The sequence below is a fragment of the Achroia grisella genome, unplaced genomic scaffold (assembly GCF_030625045.1).
Source record: "Achroia grisella isolate CSIRO2021 unplaced genomic scaffold, CSIRO_AGI_Agris_v1 utg546, whole genome shotgun sequence".
NCBI classification, from domain to species: Eukaryota; Metazoa; Arthropoda; class Insecta; order Lepidoptera; family Pyralidae; genus Achroia; species Achroia grisella.
The window spans coordinates 4552492-4573209 of NW_026712931.1; the positions used below are offsets into that span (position 1 = coordinate 4552492).

The following is a 20718-nucleotide window of genomic DNA, read 5'->3' on the forward strand; positions in this document are numbered from 1 at the left end:
GATATACACATTTAACTAGATACTACTTGTTTTCGCCTAGTTCGCCTTTTCCTGGTTACTCTTCTGGGTATTACGTACTTGAATATTATAGTGACACTACTAAAACGTACTCGAATTAATTCTGGAATGTAATAAGAGTTTAGCTTATGTAACATTCAGCTTAACGTTCTGTTATAAACATAATCCTAAGCGTGCCAAATTACTTGCAAAACTTCCGGAGCAAGGAAGGATAAAACTCCTATACAGTAATTGTAATATATTTGTAAATTGAAAGACTGATGGGAGAAAGAATTGTTCATTTAGTCTAAGTGTTGTAGTATGTCATAAAAGTTGACGAAAAGAATTCTAGGTACTTAAGTACAGGCGAAAAAAGGTTGACATAAAACCAAACCACCTAATTAATGTTGTACTAGTATGTAATAATATACTCTTCTTACGGAGACCCAAATACATAGATGGACGTAAATAAGTTGTTATTCTTATGGAGTGGCACGCATAGTTAGTTACGGGTGTCTACATATATTCAGTAATTAGAAAATTGGTAAACTTTCAATTCTATTAGACAAATTGAGGCTTCGAGTATTTGTTTCCACACAAGTACTGTGCCACAGTAGTTTCAAGTTAATGCTTAATAATGGATTTTTGTTATGGAAACCCCATTGTTCGTCACCGTTAAAGATAATAATGAATTTAAAAATAGCATCGCTTCGAAGCTATTACCACTATTGTCTAAGGTCTATTAGTTACACACCGATTATAATATAGTGTATTTCTATAGTCTTGGATATATTGTCTTTTATAGTAATTATCAATAGAGTGTTTTGGTTAAACAGAGCTTAGCCTGACTCATATGACCCTGTAGATTACGTAAATCTGGCGACATAAGTATCTGTTAATCTTCTTTCAATTTGTGGCTAATTCGTCGATGATTACCTAAATACTATTAACAAACCTGATTCAAATTTTATAAATTATTATTTAGCCTCTTTACTGTCACAGCAAATTCAACATGAGCTAAATACAGTTCACATACTTAAAAAGCTTAAAGCTGTATTTAGCTCACGTTGAGTTTGCTTTTTTTTCTTAAGTATATATGTATTCGTATGTCGAATACCTGGTGTATGTATTTATTTTTATTGATTTAATGTTAAAACATTTAAAAAAAACCGCGCACATTTAGTAAAAAGGGGTACAAAGTTTTGATTCACGTATTAATATACAGATGATATTTATTTACATTCGCAAATACAGCATTAATATTAATATTATCTATTCATTTTATTAATTTGGCAAATATTGAATGAAGGCCCAAAGCTATTAAAAAGCTTTGTAATATATACCATGATTCATGCACGCTAAAAGCTACGTAAATTAGGACTTAAAAGCTTTAAATATGTTCCGTTAGAAGGCTTAATAGTAATAACTAGCTACATATATAAATAACTATATGTTTACAATAATATAACTTATATTACAATAACACAGTAGTAGCTAATTCTTACTCGCGACCTTATATTATTTACATTCAGAATAAATATTTATTTATTTTAAAACATACAAATACTATAAAGTTTATTATACATTAAACCCCGTACTAGGCGAACCTGTATCGCGGGAGTCCACAAAAGAATTGCCAGTTGATTAATAACTATTACAGATCAGCGAGGTAAATTAGATTTGACTCATCATAAGAGCCTGCAACATGAATGAAAATATTTTACTTTGATTTCATAAAAACATTCCATATAATTTGTAGATTACATAAAATAAAAAGTAATTGCAATTATATATACATATATCTATGGTAGGTTGAATATCGCAATAAACATGCTTAAGACGAAATTATAATACAGGTACACAGTTACCTATTATTTGCAAATAATATGAACAAAAATGTTAATATATGAGTAGTAGTAGCGAGAAATAATTGCCCATTAGTTTTACCCACCCAGACAAGCGTATAGGAGACAAAGGTCTTTATTAAGAGTGTCCCATGTCTACACTTGTCGTGACATCGTAGTTCTCACATATAATTATGTGTATCTGATAGGAACTACATGTATATTGTATATTTTTACATTTATTACCACGCGGTATATACTGTTCATCTAGCGCCGGCATAGAATTAGACTTCAGCTGATAGATAGTGTTAATGAGGGAAATAGTACAGCATCCTTTTCATGTTGCAAAGTGTTGATTACTGGAGCATTAACATTAACGCGTTTTTTTTCTATGTAAAAATATACGTTTTGTATTTTGTTATGTAACTGCAATGATAAACAAGCCGGTGGAGTTTCCATCTAATAATAAATAATAGATGGTAGAAAAAGATAACGCAGACGACATTCGTACAAAGCTGCTTTGGTAAAAAAATTGTATGTTGTGTTCATTGTAGTTATTTATATATAGTATGATTATATTAATACGTAAATCAAAAACTTTGTTCCCGTTCTTACGCTTTTTATGAAAACTGCTCCTCTATCCGTAAAGAGGAGTATGTAATTCAGACTTCTTGTTTATATATGTGTAGAGACGGAGTGCTGAATGCTTATATTTTTTGTTAATTATTCATAAAAATACGTTAAGTCAATAATAAAACATTACATACATTGTATTGGACATGCAGACATGCATAAAGTGTAGTCTTTGACAATGGATACAAGACCTTATAATTTAAATAAAGTATGACCGAGTTTCGACCATTGGGTGAAAACTAGTTTTAATTAATAAACATTTAATAAATAAGTGTATTATCTTTATAGGACTAGCGAGTTAGTGGCACTAGTGGCGGTGTCATGCACTCTGTTCCTGTTTCTCCATACTCGAGATCTGAGTACTAAGCTCCGGCGTATGCAGGGACGCCTTAACGATGACATCACAGCCTTCAACCACCTCACAGACAGTAAGTACATCAATGTACTAATTAATAAATAATAATAAGCCTGAACAGTTCACACAGCGCCATTTACTTCCAAGCTAAGCAGTGCTTGTAATATGGGTACAACACGACTAATATAAATACTTTTTTTGTAAATACGTACATAATACACATAAAAACACCCAGACCAGTAGAAACAATCGTGCTCATGAATACAATCTGTTAGCCTGTACGAGGAATCGAACCAGCGACCATCGAAATTAAATCGATGTGCTAAACCGTTAGACCACAGACACCATCAAATATTCAAATGTATCAGACAGTTACGTCATGGAAATAAATTTGGAATTAAGGACGTACGATTACTCTACAATTGTATACCTACCTTCTGGTGAGAATAGTGTGACATTGTTTGGAAATTTAAAAGTAAAGAAGCGTAGAATAAATCCAAGATAAATATCTATAAAAATAATGAAGGATAAAATTAAAACGAAATGATAAACATTTCGTTTTTATTCATCGCCCTTTAAATTTTAAGTTATAACTATAATAAATACAGTTATAAAATAAAATTTAAAGGGCTGATGTTTAATTTATATTTTTTCTATAGTCTAGACAACTATTCAATACTGTTCTTATAAATTAGAGAAATATATTTTAAACAATAACAATTCAAGACAATTGAACAGCCTACCCAGAACTATATAAAGTATGGCCTTTCTTGTCCATCGGGCATCAAGAACATTGCATTTCTATGTCCCAAATTTAAAAATTTGCGTTGTATCCAAACCTGTGTTTCATAATGATTAATAGACGTTGTCCTATTTTACGGAGAGATAAAGTAGAGTGGAAGAGTCAGCGTTTGACGGCATGTCGCGTCACGTCGCGTGTGTACTTGACATTACGGTCACCATCACGGGAACTCGTCTAAACTTTCACTAGCACGAAAAAAATATTTTATAGTCAACATTCTCTGAATCATTCCGATACCGTTCACTGGCTCCCTTCGTTTTATAATCCCAACCATGGGAAATCGCGGTTCACAATTGATTTGTTTCTCTACGTTTTTCCGTGCGGATAAGTCCAAATATTGTTATATTAAGTTCACAGTTTGTATTTATTTTATTTGCGGTAAGCAAATAACAGTACTTTTAATGCGGTAAGGTAAATTGTGTCGGCATGTTTCCCATGTTGTTGGGGCAACCGCAATGACTCGTAGCAGTCTACTCGTCTATGAGTATGATGCGTACATGCGTTTATCTACGCAGATAACAATTTCGCCAGTATACAACTTCCTTATTGGATAATCTACATGTTACTGACTACAGATGTAATGAAGTAAATCTTGTATAGGATATCGATTCCAAATCTTGTGATTATATTCGTTCGTTTAGTTATTTAAAATAATATAGTCTTGTAAAAGTTCTTTTCTTAGAATCTATAAATACACGTATATATTATACTGTAAAAATAATCAAATTTATTGCTTGACTTTTTTACACCACAAAAAATATCTATTAGGTTCAGTACCTCCTCCTTTTTTAAATCAATTGAAAAAACATTAAACAGCCAGCTTCAGACCATGAATGTACATAATAATATGTTTAGATAGGTAACTAACGAGAAACAGCATATAATCATGTACGCGTGATGTATAATCAAACCTATTTTTAACCCCTTGACGCAAAAAGAGGAATGTTCTAAGTATCATAATTATGACGTAATGGCAGTTAAACGCACACATCCTAAACAGTAACTTTAATAGAACAGTAAATAGTATAAAAATTGCAACATTGTATTATACGGTACTCACCTAACACTAAACTTACTATTATAGTACTTATATATATGTATATTAGAATACCTCTGGCAATTTAGAAGTTTGTAGATTTATATTAGAATGATATTGTTTACTGTGTATTGTGATGTATTAGTGTTATACGTGCAGGTATTTTTGTCTGCAAACCTGTAAAATTTTCTCGAACAACATTATAAAACCACTACGCTAGATAGGTTGTGCAGTATTGATGATAAAATTACTGTTGAAGTAATTCGCGATTCACTAATCCATGAAATGAAGATCGAGAAAGATAATAATAACACACGAAAACTACGAGATGTTAGCAAGCAAACAGTTATCAAATTATTTTATACCTGACACTTATCGCGTTAAACATAGCAATTATACTTGATTGCCGGGCACTGGGCAGCACGCTGTACCGACATAGTGTAAATTGCCCCTTTTTGAGATCATTACCCTATCATTCGATTGCATAACTAGGGTTATTATGCTAATAAATACAGTGAGGTTTAGTGGACTGTATCATGTAGAGTTCAAAGACATCCTGTGAACTTTAATCTAGATATAGGGTATAAGGAAGAAATATTTAACTATTTTAAATCAGAAATCACTTAGTTTACACATTATATGCGATATAAGTTACTCAATAGTTACTTTAACATCTATGACCAAGTGTATCATGAAAACCATTGAAATCCGAAAAATTTACATTTTTAAATATTACCACAGATAACATAATATATTACTAAATACAGTCAGTATAATATAGTTACATTCACTTTATATATCTTTAGCTTTTATGATTGTATTACCAAAAAATATTTTTATAATTTTATTTTATTTCATTCAAACTACTTATGGCTCATATTATGTATAACTTAGAGACTAACGTACATATGAAATAATAGTAAAAATATAAATCGTCTCATAGTCACGGCACTGATGACGGCAATATGCCACGGTAGCACCGATACAACTTCGGCCAGTAGTCCTCTTTCATGATGGTAAGCAGCATGATGATCCGGACCCGCGCAACAAACGCCTTAATACTTGCATAGTGACTCGATTCCAGCTGCGTCACCCTCAAAATCAGGTTATTACTGGTCCATATGTGGTCGACGATATCATGCTTTTTGATGGCGTGCATTGTTGTGTTTTCTATGTACGAGACCCAAACGAAGTAAAACATGGACCTATTTAGTAAAATATAATGCGATTAATATGAAAATCGTTAATCTCATACTGATCCGTACTCAATGCCGTTAGCTGTCATTGACTCGGTTACACAGATCAGGCACGCAACAGACCACAATTTATTATCTTTTGTGCTTAGGAAATTTCTTGGACGACAGTGCTGTCATTATTTGTATGATATATAACTAATTAGTTTTAAGTTAAGTCGCAACTGAGCCTGTCACACTCATTAAGAGTTTCGCAAATATAAGGTAAACTATTGTTTAGGATAATTAATAGGTAGCTTTTCATTCGTAGCTTCAAAAAATTTCACTGGACATGCATTACGTGAAATGTCTTAGCTTTAGCTAACATATCTAATCTACTCGTATTTTCCAACATGATTTCTAAAACTATTCGTTTGCAACGAATAGTTTTCGAGTTTGTAACTTTCACTTGCTGTATTTTTGCCACAATCCAAAAATATTGAATTATAATGATACCAGATCAACCTGATGACATTATAGCTATTAACCTCAGCTACTTTTCATTCAAAAGTAGATCGAGATTAATGAAATAATTTATGTGTTTCCTGATATAATATTATCAATTTCAATTTACCTATTTTTAATAAATAATTTAGAATTATCATTCACTTATTACCCACATTGATAATATTATTCAAGTGCTCCCAATATTTCTATTCTGTTATTATAGAGTAATATAATATATTATAGAGTATATTCTGAATCAGGACGTTACGAACGTCCTGATCTCTATAATATTATCATGGTAAATATCTCAATTTACATATATGTACATTATGTATGTAATTGTAAACAACCGTGAAAAATATTTAAAATAGTATACACCTATTTCTATTCTACCATATGTGTAGAAGGTTTTATTTAAATAAAAACACATTTTATTGTGACGTGAGTGTCGGGCCAACACGGAAATAATGAATACCAAAAAATAATCGGAAACCGTTCACTTGAGTCATAATTGACAATGATAACTGAAAAAATGTGGCGAATTGGAAATCTCTCCATTTATAAACCGGTTGATGCTAGGTAAAAGGCAGATACAATATATTCGATAATAATAATTTTGTAAAAGGCAAAGCATGAACTGATATCACCCCATTTCCGAGCTTTCTCTCATGATCGAAGGGAAGCTTTTATTATTTCCGAACAACTAGTCTACAATTACTTGCAATAGGCATTCTTCACTATCTAATAGCTACTATTGCAATATTATCTATAAAGCTACCATTAGTAGGTATTATTATTTCGATCGAACATCCAAGACGTAGTATTATATAATATTGTATTTGCTACGGTCATTTCCAACCAATATGTGCCTATAAAGAGATTCTCTGTGGTATTGTTAAAAAAATACTATAATATTAGTATTATAAAAATAAACTTTTAATAGATTTAATGCAATATACGGTAATATTAATGATATTAAGTATTTTAATTACTACTCCGTTTCTTAAACACATATTTGTGGACAAGTGACGCAATATATTAGTTAAATTTGATACAACCGATTCAGTATTTTTAGGAATTCAATTAAATTAAAACTCTCGAATATAAGACTCATACATATAGTACCAAAATGAAGATAAATTAAAAAAATAAATAGCAGTAATAATACAAATATTATATAATAGAGTATAACATTTGAAAAAATAATAAATAAGGTATTGTAGTATGAAAGTAAATACCATTCAAACTGTTATAACATACCTACATACATAAATATATATAGTATTTACATTTATGACACTGTAGTTACAGGAACGAATACTAGATTTATAATACAATTTCGAAAATTTTGGAATTAGTAGGTACGAGGCCATTTTCAGTCTCAAGTTTTTAAGAGATTTGACGAGTTATGATATTTTTACTTTGCAAATTACGTATACTAAGCATTTATCATTGGTATTTTGGTGTAGATTTGTAAATCCCATATAATCGACAGTTAATATAGACCAGTTCAGAATGCACCCTCAATATATCTAATTATTACGTCTGATTAGATCAGATATACATATGTGTGAGTGCAAATAAATGCCAACGTAAATCATATCAAGTTTATGGAGAGAGTTGTATAAGTTTGGTATAATATCTCATTGACAAAACGACTTACAAAATGACGTACCAGACTCAACAAAATATTCCTTTTATTATATTATATATTTTATTTTGTACATTGGTTTCAGGAAACGACGTTTACGTAACTGTTGTTTGGAAACGATTTGTAAAAGTGACAGAATGTAATGTATTCTATAAATAAGTAATTTTGTACAAATTCAGGTGTGGAAAGGTAACAGTGGTTTCGTGTATAGGTAAAATCAACATTCTTTAAAGCCGTATAAAAACTGCAATTACTGCATTATATATGTATAAATAATTATTGTACTACATAATTACAAGTAGGTATACTTGTTGTAATTATATGGATTTATGTTATTCTTAAAAATGTATAATTAAGACTGTTGTAACGCAGTGGTTTACTACATGACTTGCATACCAGAGGTTGTGAGTTCGAATCTCGTAATTTGGGCTAAAAAACTCTTTATTCCAATTATCTGAGAGTTAGTCTGAAATATAGATAATATTTCAGACTAACTCTCAGATAATGCAACTGAAATAAAAAAACAATTTTAGTTACTAATAGAGATGACGGTAACTTCCCCTGATACGTTAGAGTTACGTAGGCCCAGTAAACTTGGAAAGAACAATTATCGTGTTTACAACGACTTATAGAGTTAACAATGTCGCTAACTACCCCATCTAGGATAACATCCATGAATATATATTATTATTTTATTAAAAGTGTAGTACACTTACTATAAGTTTAATTGTGATTTATTTATCATGCTTTTGTACAGAGAGAGCCATAGTCGAGTACTGTCTATACAAGATCGGTCATTGACCGCAATTTATCCGAAGCAGCCCAGCTCCCAGGACCCGGAAGGTGTCGTGCTTATCGGCCCTTGGACCCATTGTGTCACGACGCTAATGCAGCCTCGCTCCTTTTGTAGATCCCTGTTAAATTAACAATGGTTATTGCTATCTATAATTGTAGTATCACCATACTAAATATTAATGTTAATCAGTAAGTAGGGTTTTATTTATTACCAAGTACGTATACGTAACTTCTTCTGCGTGGAAACTAAAAGAATGTCACGTACACAACGACCGAGGTTGATTCATGTTTTTAATTTAGCCCACTTTAATGCTTAACCCAGGTAAATGTATTATGAAAGCAAACAAACAGCCAAGTCAATTTAAAAAGAGATGAGTACTTAGACTACTTTTTTATTCATCCATATAGAGTTCTCAGAAATGGGTTACTTTAGTTCTTCTAATTACAAATGTAAGGCTATTACTTAAGCATTTAATTACAACCATTAAGTAGCTATTTTTAAATTGAGGACATAAAGTTTTTACAGGTCATTTACTCTATTACAAAACGTAACTGCACCGTACGTTACAATTTAAATTCTTTTCCATCCATGGTTTAGGAGGAATTTTAATGATCTTCACAGGATTAAATCATAAGTAGGCACAATATCATGTACTTTCTCCGTTGTTACATAGAAATTTAATATATTCAACATTATTTAAAATATATTATTCGGTCTTCTTCATATAAATATCACTTATAACATGTCATGTCACTTGAGCTAAACCAGATATACTTTTTTAGTTATGTCACGGAAACAAACTTGAAATTCCAAATACGAAATTCAATTTATTATCATTTCCTGGAATGTAAAGCTTATTAAAACTGGGTCTAATATTGCTTTCATTAAAATTGCGGTATTCAAATGCGAATTGTGACATTAAAGTGAACATTACCGGCGTTTGCTCACGCCGTGGCCATCGTACGGTACTGCTAGCGACGAGTCACGCCTCGAAATGTCTTTACCGTGGAACCCGTGAAATATCACAGTCGAGGTACTACGTTGAATTACCTGGGCACGTGTTATACTGCGAACAAAAATATTATGTCCATTTAGATACAAATGTTTCAAAAGCTTGATATAAACAAAAAGATTGAAAAATAATATAATTTACTGCCTAACCTGCGCAACTTCGTCCTGGAAATTTCAAAAAGGAGGATTTAAACAAATCTTGTTGTGGGTGTGGACTACTGATAGAAATATTTACATTTATATAAAAAATATGGATACGTTATACACATAGAGCATTCTTAGACCTTATTCCTAGATCATACTCATGAATACAAATGTTTGCTTTGTGCGAAGAATTGTACCTGCGACTGTCGTAACAAAAAAGGCGGCTAGCTAAAATGATAGACCACCGACGCAGTCAATGAATTAATATATGCATGTAAACACTATAAGTCATTTAGCATTAGTTGTTTAACATATTCAGTGGTTACAAAAGTACTTGTACTTCTACTTGTAAAAATAATATAAAATAAAAAATAGAAATAAAACCATCCATTATACTCTGTGTAAAAAACATCAATAAACAATATATATAATAAAATAACTATACAATAATCAACTTATAGTGGAAACAAATGATGATAAAGTACACCGTATGTATAATGTATTTGTATCGCGATCACATCTCGTTAAAAATAACAGAATTAATTTTTTTTTTTTTATTATTGTAAAATGTAGCGAAAGTGACCTTTATATCGTGTAAAAGTGAGTGAACCACAAAAACCACACAATGCGTTACTCTTAGAATGAAATGTACAAAGGTTTTATTTTTTAACAAGTATGAGACGTGAGATTGAGAACATTACTTTTCACATTCTACTGTGCGGCATATCCAATAACCACAAATAGCATATCCAGAACAAAGTATGTACAATTATACGTATGTATCTACTCGTAGATAGCAAGTAACAATATCTAATAATTTAACCACAAATACATAACTTATTATTAATTATTGATTTTAATTTAATCTTACATGTATGGATCAGGCAAGTAAGAATTAATAAAAAAAAATTCTTGTAACGTTAATGTAATTACATTTTTCTAGAATCACAAGTAGTGGCCGCAGTTTCACCCGTATTAAAATTCAATAAAAAATATAGCCTAACACATAGGATATATTTTTTATTTTGCTGCATCTTATTTTGATGCGTAAGCTTTATTACTGTAAACTTTTATCAAAATCGGTTCAGTAGTTTTTGCGTAAAATAGTAACAAACATCCATACACACAAACTTTTGCATTTATAATATTATATTAAGATTAGGGAATAATTTATATCATCAAATATTCCCTATCTAGACGATTGGGAATATTTGATGTTACATAAATAAATTATTTTTGATTTGATTTGAAATTACCTCAGACATGAAGGACATTAGAAGTTTATCTTTATTAAAAAATAAATTAATATTATGGTTACTCAAAAGGAATTCTTGTTCAGACCAATATTTTTAATGAACTGTACTTATATTCAAACACAATTGTGTCATTGTTTTATGAATAAATGACTAAACGTAAATAATTTCTTATAGACTATTATTAAATAATTATTATTTCATATAAACTCATGTCTAGTACGTTTCACAGTATAACACAATAAAAATATGTGGGCGATTGACAGATGACTCAAATCGTAACTCAACCAGCTCAATCAATCGTATACAATTTGTCTGCTAGAGATATGGCAAATAGAAATGTACTTTGTTTAAAGGAGCTTGTTAGATAAACGCATGTATGGCTCGTTAACCTATCTAACCCTCCAAACATTTCTCAGAAAGTAACACGATTGCTATCGGATATTGACGATGTACAATCGATTTCTGTGTCAATGTGAATATATATTTATGTACAGGAAATGCAGCTCTTGAAGAAGGAATGTTTTATAGCATCGACATTAACTCATGCGTTACTATTCCCGAAAATTAAGATATAATGACCTCTTATTCTGTAATTTCACTGCCTTATTTCTACCGTTTAACTTAAACATAGACTACATAGCCGGCTGAAATAGGTAATACTTTTAACAAAGTCTAATAGACTGTGTTATAATAAAAAGACTAGCTCAAATATATGATACGTAATTGTAGATAATAAAAAATATATAAATACACTATACAATATTTAAAAATGACAACCTCAAACTTTATTTTACCTGCGTGATTAGTTTACACCACCTGTTGTAAAGTAGTTGTAGTATTAAACTACTTTAATATAGGAACATTTCGGCCTCAGTGGTCAAGCGATTTAACACACCGCTTTACTTCCGATGGTCGCGTATTCGATTCCTCGTACGGTGCAAACATTTGTATTCATGACTACGATTGTTTGTATCAGTCTGGGTATTTTCCCTGTATATTATGCCTGCATTTAAAAAAAACACCTAAGTATTCATATCAATTGTCTAGTACCCAAAACATAAACTTTGCTTACCATGGGACTAGATGGCGCTGTGTTAATTGTGTCAGGTTTATTATTTATTATTTTGATTAAAGTTGACAACACTTTGTACACATACAGAGATTTTGCGCAAAGTGTACCTCATAAAAGCATTACAAACAATCCACTCCACTTCAACGTACATATATTGAGATTCCTCATCTCTATCGTCATCTATCATAAATCGTCATCAAATCACATTTCGACATGTTACTACATTATGTTCAAATGATACAGGTCAGTCGTCGTTTTCGACACACACTAAACAAAACTGGTAAATAATTAGTGCAAATTTTCGAGGTACACACAAAGTTTTATAACCACCTAAGCTCTTACTTACGTGTACAATGATGTAATTTTGCCAGATAACCGTATAGCATTTGTCATCCTCTTAAAATGTTTAGCCCATTAAAACACCATTACCATAACTACGTATGTACGTACTTGCCAGTTAGTTTTTACACGCTTGTTACTAAAAAACTTTAATATACCATGGTATATTTACAATTATTATATTTTTACGTTTCTAAGTATTATTTGGTTGCAACGCGGAAATATCCATTCACATTAAGTGACAACGACAGGCTAAAATATAAAGGAAACGTCTTATTATACAATATTACAAGTACGTCCCTCAAGGATAAGGTTAAACTAATTTATGTATACAAATTACAATGATGTCTTATCTGAGATTTAACTGCTAATTACTGCGTGTTTGTCAAGGGAGCATATCAATGTACTTAGAATGAATACACGCAAATGCAATGATACGCGATGATAGTTATAAAACAGTGAGTGAATAAAATTTACAATAAGTTACTTGTGTTATTGTTATACTTGCACTGTTATTTCTAAAAGATTGTTACTATAAGATTCTAATCCACATACACCTTAATTTTGGTGTATCCAAAATGATGGTGCATGTTTAGAATCTTATAGTAACAATCTTTGATTATTTCAAATCTTGTACAAAATACACATTCAACAGAAAAAATATTAAGAAATTATTATTGCAACTATTGTATCCTGCAATATTTTATATTTACTTGCAAACCTTAGAGTTACGAGTTTTAAAAATTCATTGATATATACAATATAGTAAATTAATTTAATAGTAGCTACATTTATATTGCATATCTACCTAATATTTGTAGCTGTTGTTTGCGTTACATTATCTCTTTTTCTAAAATATTTAACATTTTATTTCTGCTCTGCTTCTATTAGTATTACTATTCCTATGAATTAACTAATCAACAATAAAATACAGTTTTTAATTTGAACCAGTAGTTGCTGAGATTAGAGCATTTAACTAAACAAACAAACAACCAAATTAACTATTCAGGTTTATACAGTAAGTATAGATATAAAACGAAAACATTGTAATGTTCATTCTCAAAATTATAACTAAGTATAGTGCTAGATTATATTTCGTAATATGCATAATTATTGAATGTACAATCATAATAATATGTACATTATATATTATCATTAAGATTGTAAATTGTTTTTGATTATTCATTTCAACTATTATCACCAATCTACAATTGTATCTTCGTCTGCGATGATTAAGCATTAAGTTTTTGTTTAGTTGTATTTATGTAGTTGCTGGTAAATTTATTTACCTACACGTATTTTATATAAAATTAGTGATGATCGAACATACGTAGCAAACTCATTATATAATTCGAGTCTTTACATAGACGTCTGTATGGAATCGGTCCAGAAAAGTGTCATTAAACTTAGAACAGAAATGTCAGCTTTCACATTAGATCAGGAAACTTGATGTGTTATGTTAAACAAATACATTATGTAACATACCACCCAACCAGGAATGCATTTGATCGCAGACTTAATGTTACATCTACAACACATTAGCATATACTAATAACAATTATGTATAACGTGTTACGGCAATATTATCTCAATTTTACAGGAGTGTTTAATATTTATACATAAGATAACATATTTTTAATTACTACCTAACAAATCTTTATATTGTTTACTTAAATATAACTTTAAGATCGAATCAAGGTTTGCAAATTAACAAATTATTATACAACCATTAAAAAGAGCAGTTTTGTTGTAAGTTACATCGTTAATCTTATAATTTACCAAAATTAGATAATATAATAGATACAAAAATACAACAACAATAACGTAAATTAAATATAAAAAGCCTAATTTTGCTTCACTCAAACCATGCGACTGATCAAGGGCATACTTGTCTTATTTTATAGCTACATAACAATACGCTGGGGAATTAGATATTTATGGATGTAAGATTATTCAAGATACATTTAATTATGGCTTCCCAGGAGGAGCTAATGGGAACTTCAATGTGTCGATCTTACTTTCAGATAGCGACTGACCTCGCCATAAGTAAGTAGGTAATGCTACTGTCAACAATGTATTGTTATCATGGATTAGTAATCAAAGCACTTGGTTTTTATTTTATTTGCTGCACTTTTGATTTGTACAATTGCACCTATCCTTATTTTTATTACCTACTACTAGATTACCTATCATATCAATTGATGCCGATGATTTTTATGAGGTGGTACTTATAATTATAGTAAGAGACGTTTATACACATAAAAAATTTATTAATATTACCTACTTCTATAATTTAAGATTTTTTGACGGTAGTGATATTTAAATCTCATAACATCGCTAAAACAAACTAATATATAATACCGTAAAACAAATATTTTTGAACAGCTACCTTCACAGTAAGTAACTGAACTCGTGGTGCAATCAGTAGAATATGAAAGGTGCGAAAGAAATCAGATATTTTTATTACGGATACTACATAAATGATATAAACACTTAGATAGATTTTTTGTAAATACACACATAATATTCCTAGAAAACACCCAGACCCATACAAATAATCATACTCATGAATACAAATGTTTGTACCGCGCGAGCAAACCCGCGACCATCGGAACTAAACCAGTGTGCTAACCTGCTAGACCACCGAGGCGGTTTTAAATAAAATTTATTATATTTCTCTATGTACTAAATATTATTTATCATTCTATTTATTTTTTTACGGCTGTGTACAAATGGACAAATTATAGAAACGGGATCTTACCATGAGCTTAACAGAACTAAAGAGTAAAGGACAATGAGAATGTCATAAACAGAAGTCTACCCTAACTGAACAATTACGGTTAAGACTGACCATGCCATTTCCAAATGATTTAATAAAATCACTTTTAATGGTTTTCAAATAAAAAAATATTCTTTATTGCAGTATTTAAAATCAATATACAATAGGGTTAATGCTAAATGGTATTCTCTGCCATTACTAATATCTAGATATACTTATATCTAGATATACTTATATCTAGATATACTTATATCTTATATATAAAATTCGCGTGTCAGTTTTCGTTCCCATACTCCTCCGGCTTGACCGATTCTCATGAAATTTTGTGAGCGTATTGAGTAGGTCTGAGAATCGGCCAACATCTATTTTTCATCCCTCTAAATGTTAGGGGTAGTCCACCCCTAATTTTTATTTTTATTTTAAGGCAAAACAACGTTTGCCGGTACAGCTAGTATATACATACATATATATATATATATATATTAGTTTATAAGTACAGCTTGTGAATAAGAAAATCATTTGTCTCTACTTCTCTATAATCTATTTCTTTATATAATATATATTTTACACCTTATAAGTAAGAGCCTTAAATTACAGTACATGCAGAAACGGCAAGACGATCTACGTAAAGAAATTACCATACCATAAACATTAGGCTTTTAATCTTTGACATCAAGCTCTCGGGCGGCGGACGCGGCTCTAGAATCCACAAACGATGTCTCGAGGTGAATGCATAAATAATGTTCATCCAGATTGTCTAGACCAATGTCTATTCTTCCCTTAGGGCCCACACACTAGCTGTATGTAAATTGTGATAAACGTTTATTTATGCCTGCTTATATGAATAACGGAGCAATGAACGCGTGTTTATGAGATAATTCGTTAAATTACTTTCAGATTTGAAATGTTTACTTCTAATGTGGCTACTGTTTTTTTAAGTACAGTTATAAGATGTTATTTTAACACGGATGTTTGTTTTTTACTTTAGCGTTAATTAATACGGAGTTGCAAGTAATATAATTTCATTAATAATAACTTCATTCAATGTCCATATAAACAATGAAATTGGACAAAGAAAAATATTTGACTATAATTAATATTCTTACGGTTAAGATTAACCGACTTTCTGACTATCCCATCTAGAACTTAGATAAGATCTAGACGGAACAGTCAGTATAGTAATAGTAGCTGACTATTTTGACTAATGTGGTGATATATGTAGCATTTACAGCAGTAGTAACGTTACCTTTGTGTCTGTTTACCGGCAAATAAATATTTATGTTAAAATAAATTATTATTGTTTATTATAAATTTTACATGCAAAATAAATAATTTAAAAATCAGGGAATTTACACAACCGTACCGATGGCTTACAACAAAAGTTTTTTTATTTCAATCTACAGCATGACATCACATTATAAGCGGAAAAAACTGTCACTTTATGGTGTCATGGTGTAGTTAAAATCCCTCACGTAAAGTTACGGAACGTGTAATGCACCGCCCAGTACTTTGTGACTGATAAAAACTGTTTAATCATGACCTTAAAAATACATATATTTTTAAGGTCATGATTAAACTGTTGCGTTATAATTTCGTTAGTTTCGATTAGTCCTAAATTTGCTGTCTTAAAAGATCACAATTGTTCTAAGACACTTGCATATTTGTCGGTTACACTAGTAAAGTTTGATATTTTGGAAATAGATTTTCTCTTACTCATATTTTAGTCTAAAACTTAAAAAATAAATAGAGAGAAATTGTTTTCAAATTTCATTAAGCGTGAGCGTCCTCTGAAATTTGGACATTATATTATTGGACAACTGTTCTTTGCATAAAAATAATTAGTAATAATAATTGTTATATAAGCATTTTCTCTTTAATGTCAAATCATATGTAGACAAGATTGTTTATTGAGAGGATCGTGTACTTAGTAATTTTACAGTAATTGTGTAGGACAGCTACAAGATTAAATTTCATAACTAAATAAAATATGAATAACGTATTGATAATAAATTATTAATATCTGAATGGGACATAACGGCATAGTATAAAATATATCAGGGTTCCTTAAAATGAAGTGCTTGTATCTATGGGTGGGCGTAGCGGTTACATGGCCAAAGCTTAATGGTGAAATAACTTAGCTAGAACTACACGGTGTGTGCCAATGATCTGGTGGATGGTAGAAAAACAGGATGAATGTCCCAAACACGGACATTTAATGGTAATAGACGAATCACTTATAAAAATGTATCGGAATACATTAGGTATATTGAATTTATGTCGCTATAAATATCTTATAATCTCAGTAAGGTTTTTATAATCTTTACCTAAATCTAGTTTTTATATATTCCTAAATTAGAATTAAGGACTATATAGGTTACATTGTTTTTCAAATAATATTTTGTAAATGTAATATGAAACATCCACCTACAATATAATCTTATGTTTATGATTCAGCTTCCAATTCCAAAATATAACTACTTAATTTAATTTTTCTTTCCTAATATTTATTACTGAAAATTCCCCCAAAAACTTTGTCTAAAATTTTTTAGCCAAAGAGTTGAAACTCACAAACAAAAAATGTTACCAATTTAAACAAATCGACAATTGTATCTTAAATATCACGATGATGATAATAATTAATTAACGGCATAGTATAAAATATACCAGGGTTCCTTAAAATCTAGTATCATAGATACTAGATGGGTGGGCGTAGAAATATATTTCATGAGAAAATGTCCACAGCTTTTTTAAATGAGATCCCTTAGAAATATCATATCGTGATAGTAGTATATCGTAGTACCTACGATGGAGTAATGTAGGCTATAAGACTATCCTGTTGATAGCGCAACTTGTTATTATGTCATAATGATAAAACTTTCATAGATAGTCGGAGCTTGTTCACATTGTGATTACGGACTATATTCAAAGTGCAAAGTATCATTTTCAATTACTGCCTTGAGTGCTCTATATAAGGATAAGTGCGGTGTCTAAGGGTACCGTTGAAGCTTGCCATCTAGTCAATTGAGTGAAATAGCCGGGATCCAATTAAAATATAAAAAGTAGTGGACGCGTCCTGCCCACACGTATAGCTGACCAGCCTGTCTAATAAGCTTTTCTAGGAAATTATATAATGTACGAATGAAGTAGAATGAGAATGATAATTATGATCTTTTTTACAAACCGTTTTCAGAAAGGAGGCGGGCCTCAAATAGACAAATGATCGATTCAGTTTTGTATACCTGAGAAGAAATCTGTGCACATTCTTATTCAGTATCTTATAACGATTGTGATACTATTAAACAAATATTTATAGAAATAGCAATTGCTATTGAGATGTCGTTTGATCCTAAAAGGCGAAATAGATTTTTGTATATTAAAATATATGATTTTTTTTTTTCACTTATACTTGTTATACTTCTTAAATAACCCTTGTTGGGATTTAATATGAATTTCCAAATCCAATAACAAATATATATACATACGAAGTCTGAATATCGAACATTTTATTACATTTGTATGGTTATGTAAATAATATGTACTTTTAATATAAAAACTAAAGAGCTGTTTATTCTACCAGTAGAAGGAAGAGTAATATGATATTTGTCTCTATTTGTGTCTATAGCCATATTTACTCTCACTGGTAGAGACAGTGAACAATTCTCCTTACAGACTACCACTGTATCATAATTATTGGAGTAAAATAATCGTATAAATAAAATGTTAGACGAATACCTACTTGTTGTTCCTAGCAATGAACGTGTACAAAAACGAGTGCAAAATAAATGCCGCTGAAGCCTTCTGGCTATTTTTAGGAACCATTTCACGCGTGACTAGGTTGAAAATAATTTACGTACTTGTGCTTAAATGCTTTTCACCCTTTTGTAAACAACAACAGGAGCTCTGATGTTGTTAGGACGTCGTTCCGTTCTGAATGACCAACATTTTGAAATAGGTACTGTTCCTGATGTTTTTTTTAGGGTAGAATTAACGAATTTCATATGATCTAGGAGGAGACTAAAACACAATAACTAGCTATAATAATAAAAATTTGCTATATGGATGGACATGACTGTACTTACCTAGAATCATTACTTAAATGCTTTTATTTTTTCCACCTACATAAATGTAGAAAATTATCGTAACCCGCAGTATTCATAATAACAGATGTTAAAACATGGAATCCGTTAAAATGTAGTATTTTGTGATTTTATTAGCGGTTCAAGTCACATCACCTGCGGCCAGAATTAAGACGTTAGCGGCGCGCGCCCAAATTGTGATCATTAACTCCAAATCGACTTCATTATGGGCGTCACGCGATTTTCTTTATATCTGCTACATTTATTTCATCTTTATTACATATTTGCAAATTTATCATTGCCATGCACTGTAATTTTAGGGAATCGACCCGCCAAAAGTTGGACAAAAAGGTACTGATGATTAAATTACTGTTGTCAAATACTTTAACATTGTCAGAAATATTATAAAAAAATATATGACACGCAAAAATTAAGTCCTATATAGAGCGGCACAGTTTTAATACTCAATACGGAATTAATTGTCACAGTTACAAGTCTCAAAGATGACCAAAAAATCGCCAAACACATGACTGTGTCAAGACCTCACAAGCAAATCTTACTAATGGTGGCAAGTCATGACTCAGCCTATTTCAAGAAAGTTAACTTATATTTCTAGTTCAGTAAATAATTCAAGATACAATAATGTAAACAGTTTTGTGCTTTGTCACAGTAACAATTTATTGCTAATATATAGATAGGAGGAGTAAATGTTTGCATAGTATTTAATGCTCGTGACTATACTGGCAGAAGTGTTAACAAAAAATCGCAAAATAAAAACTAATCTTTGATAAAAAGTGTTTGGTGTTAATTAGCGAAATCGATTGCCTCGTATCGATATAATGCGACTCACTGCCACTTCGAAGGTATCAATTTTCATATCAATGAAGAGGATTATTTCTAGGAACACCAATATGGGGCTTGATCATTGTGCATAACAATGGGATTCCGGGGCCGGATGTACTTACATATGCCGCTACGCTCAATTCGTTTCTCGCTTTTTTTCTTATTGGACATCATTATTATAACATATCTAACTTGCTATCTTATTTATTTTCTTAGTCGCCGTTACTATTCAAAATGAAGATGTAGTTTTTGTGGTTCACTCAGCTCGGGAGTAGCTTATTAGTATAGTTCACGCTCTAATGGTAACCAGGTTTTTGTTCCATTTCTTGCCGCGATACATCGGTTGATCGAGTGATTTTATAAAGTAATATTGATCCGTACATAAGTAAATAATGAATATGGAAG

The 20718-nt window shown here is 30.8% G+C and overlaps 2 protein-coding genes across 6 annotated transcripts in view; one reads left to right on the plus strand and one right to left on the minus strand.

Moving 5' to 3' along the window:
* LOC131848324 (heparan sulfate 2-O-sulfotransferase pipe) overlaps positions 1–20718 on the plus strand; it is a 68397-nt gene that overhangs the window by 33512 nt on the left and 14167 nt on the right. For all 5 annotated transcript variants that reach the window (XM_059198143.1, XM_059198142.1, XM_059198146.1 and 2 more), the window contains exon 3: positions 2763–2902. In XM_059198143.1, coding sequence (XP_059054126.1) covers positions 2763–2902 — 140 coding nt within the window. The remainder of the gene's footprint in view (positions 1–2762; positions 2903–20718) is intronic.
* The window catches only part of LOC131848326 (divergent protein kinase domain 1C), a 75086-nt gene continuing 60149 nt past the window's right edge, over positions 5782–20718 (minus strand). The window contains exons 4-6 of the mRNA XM_059198148.1: positions 9728–9859; positions 8714–8911; positions 5782–5872 (exon numbers count right to left, since the gene is read on the minus strand). The gene's annotated coding sequence lies outside the window, so the exon portion shown is untranslated. The remainder of the gene's footprint in view (positions 5873–8713; positions 8912–9727; positions 9860–20718) is intronic.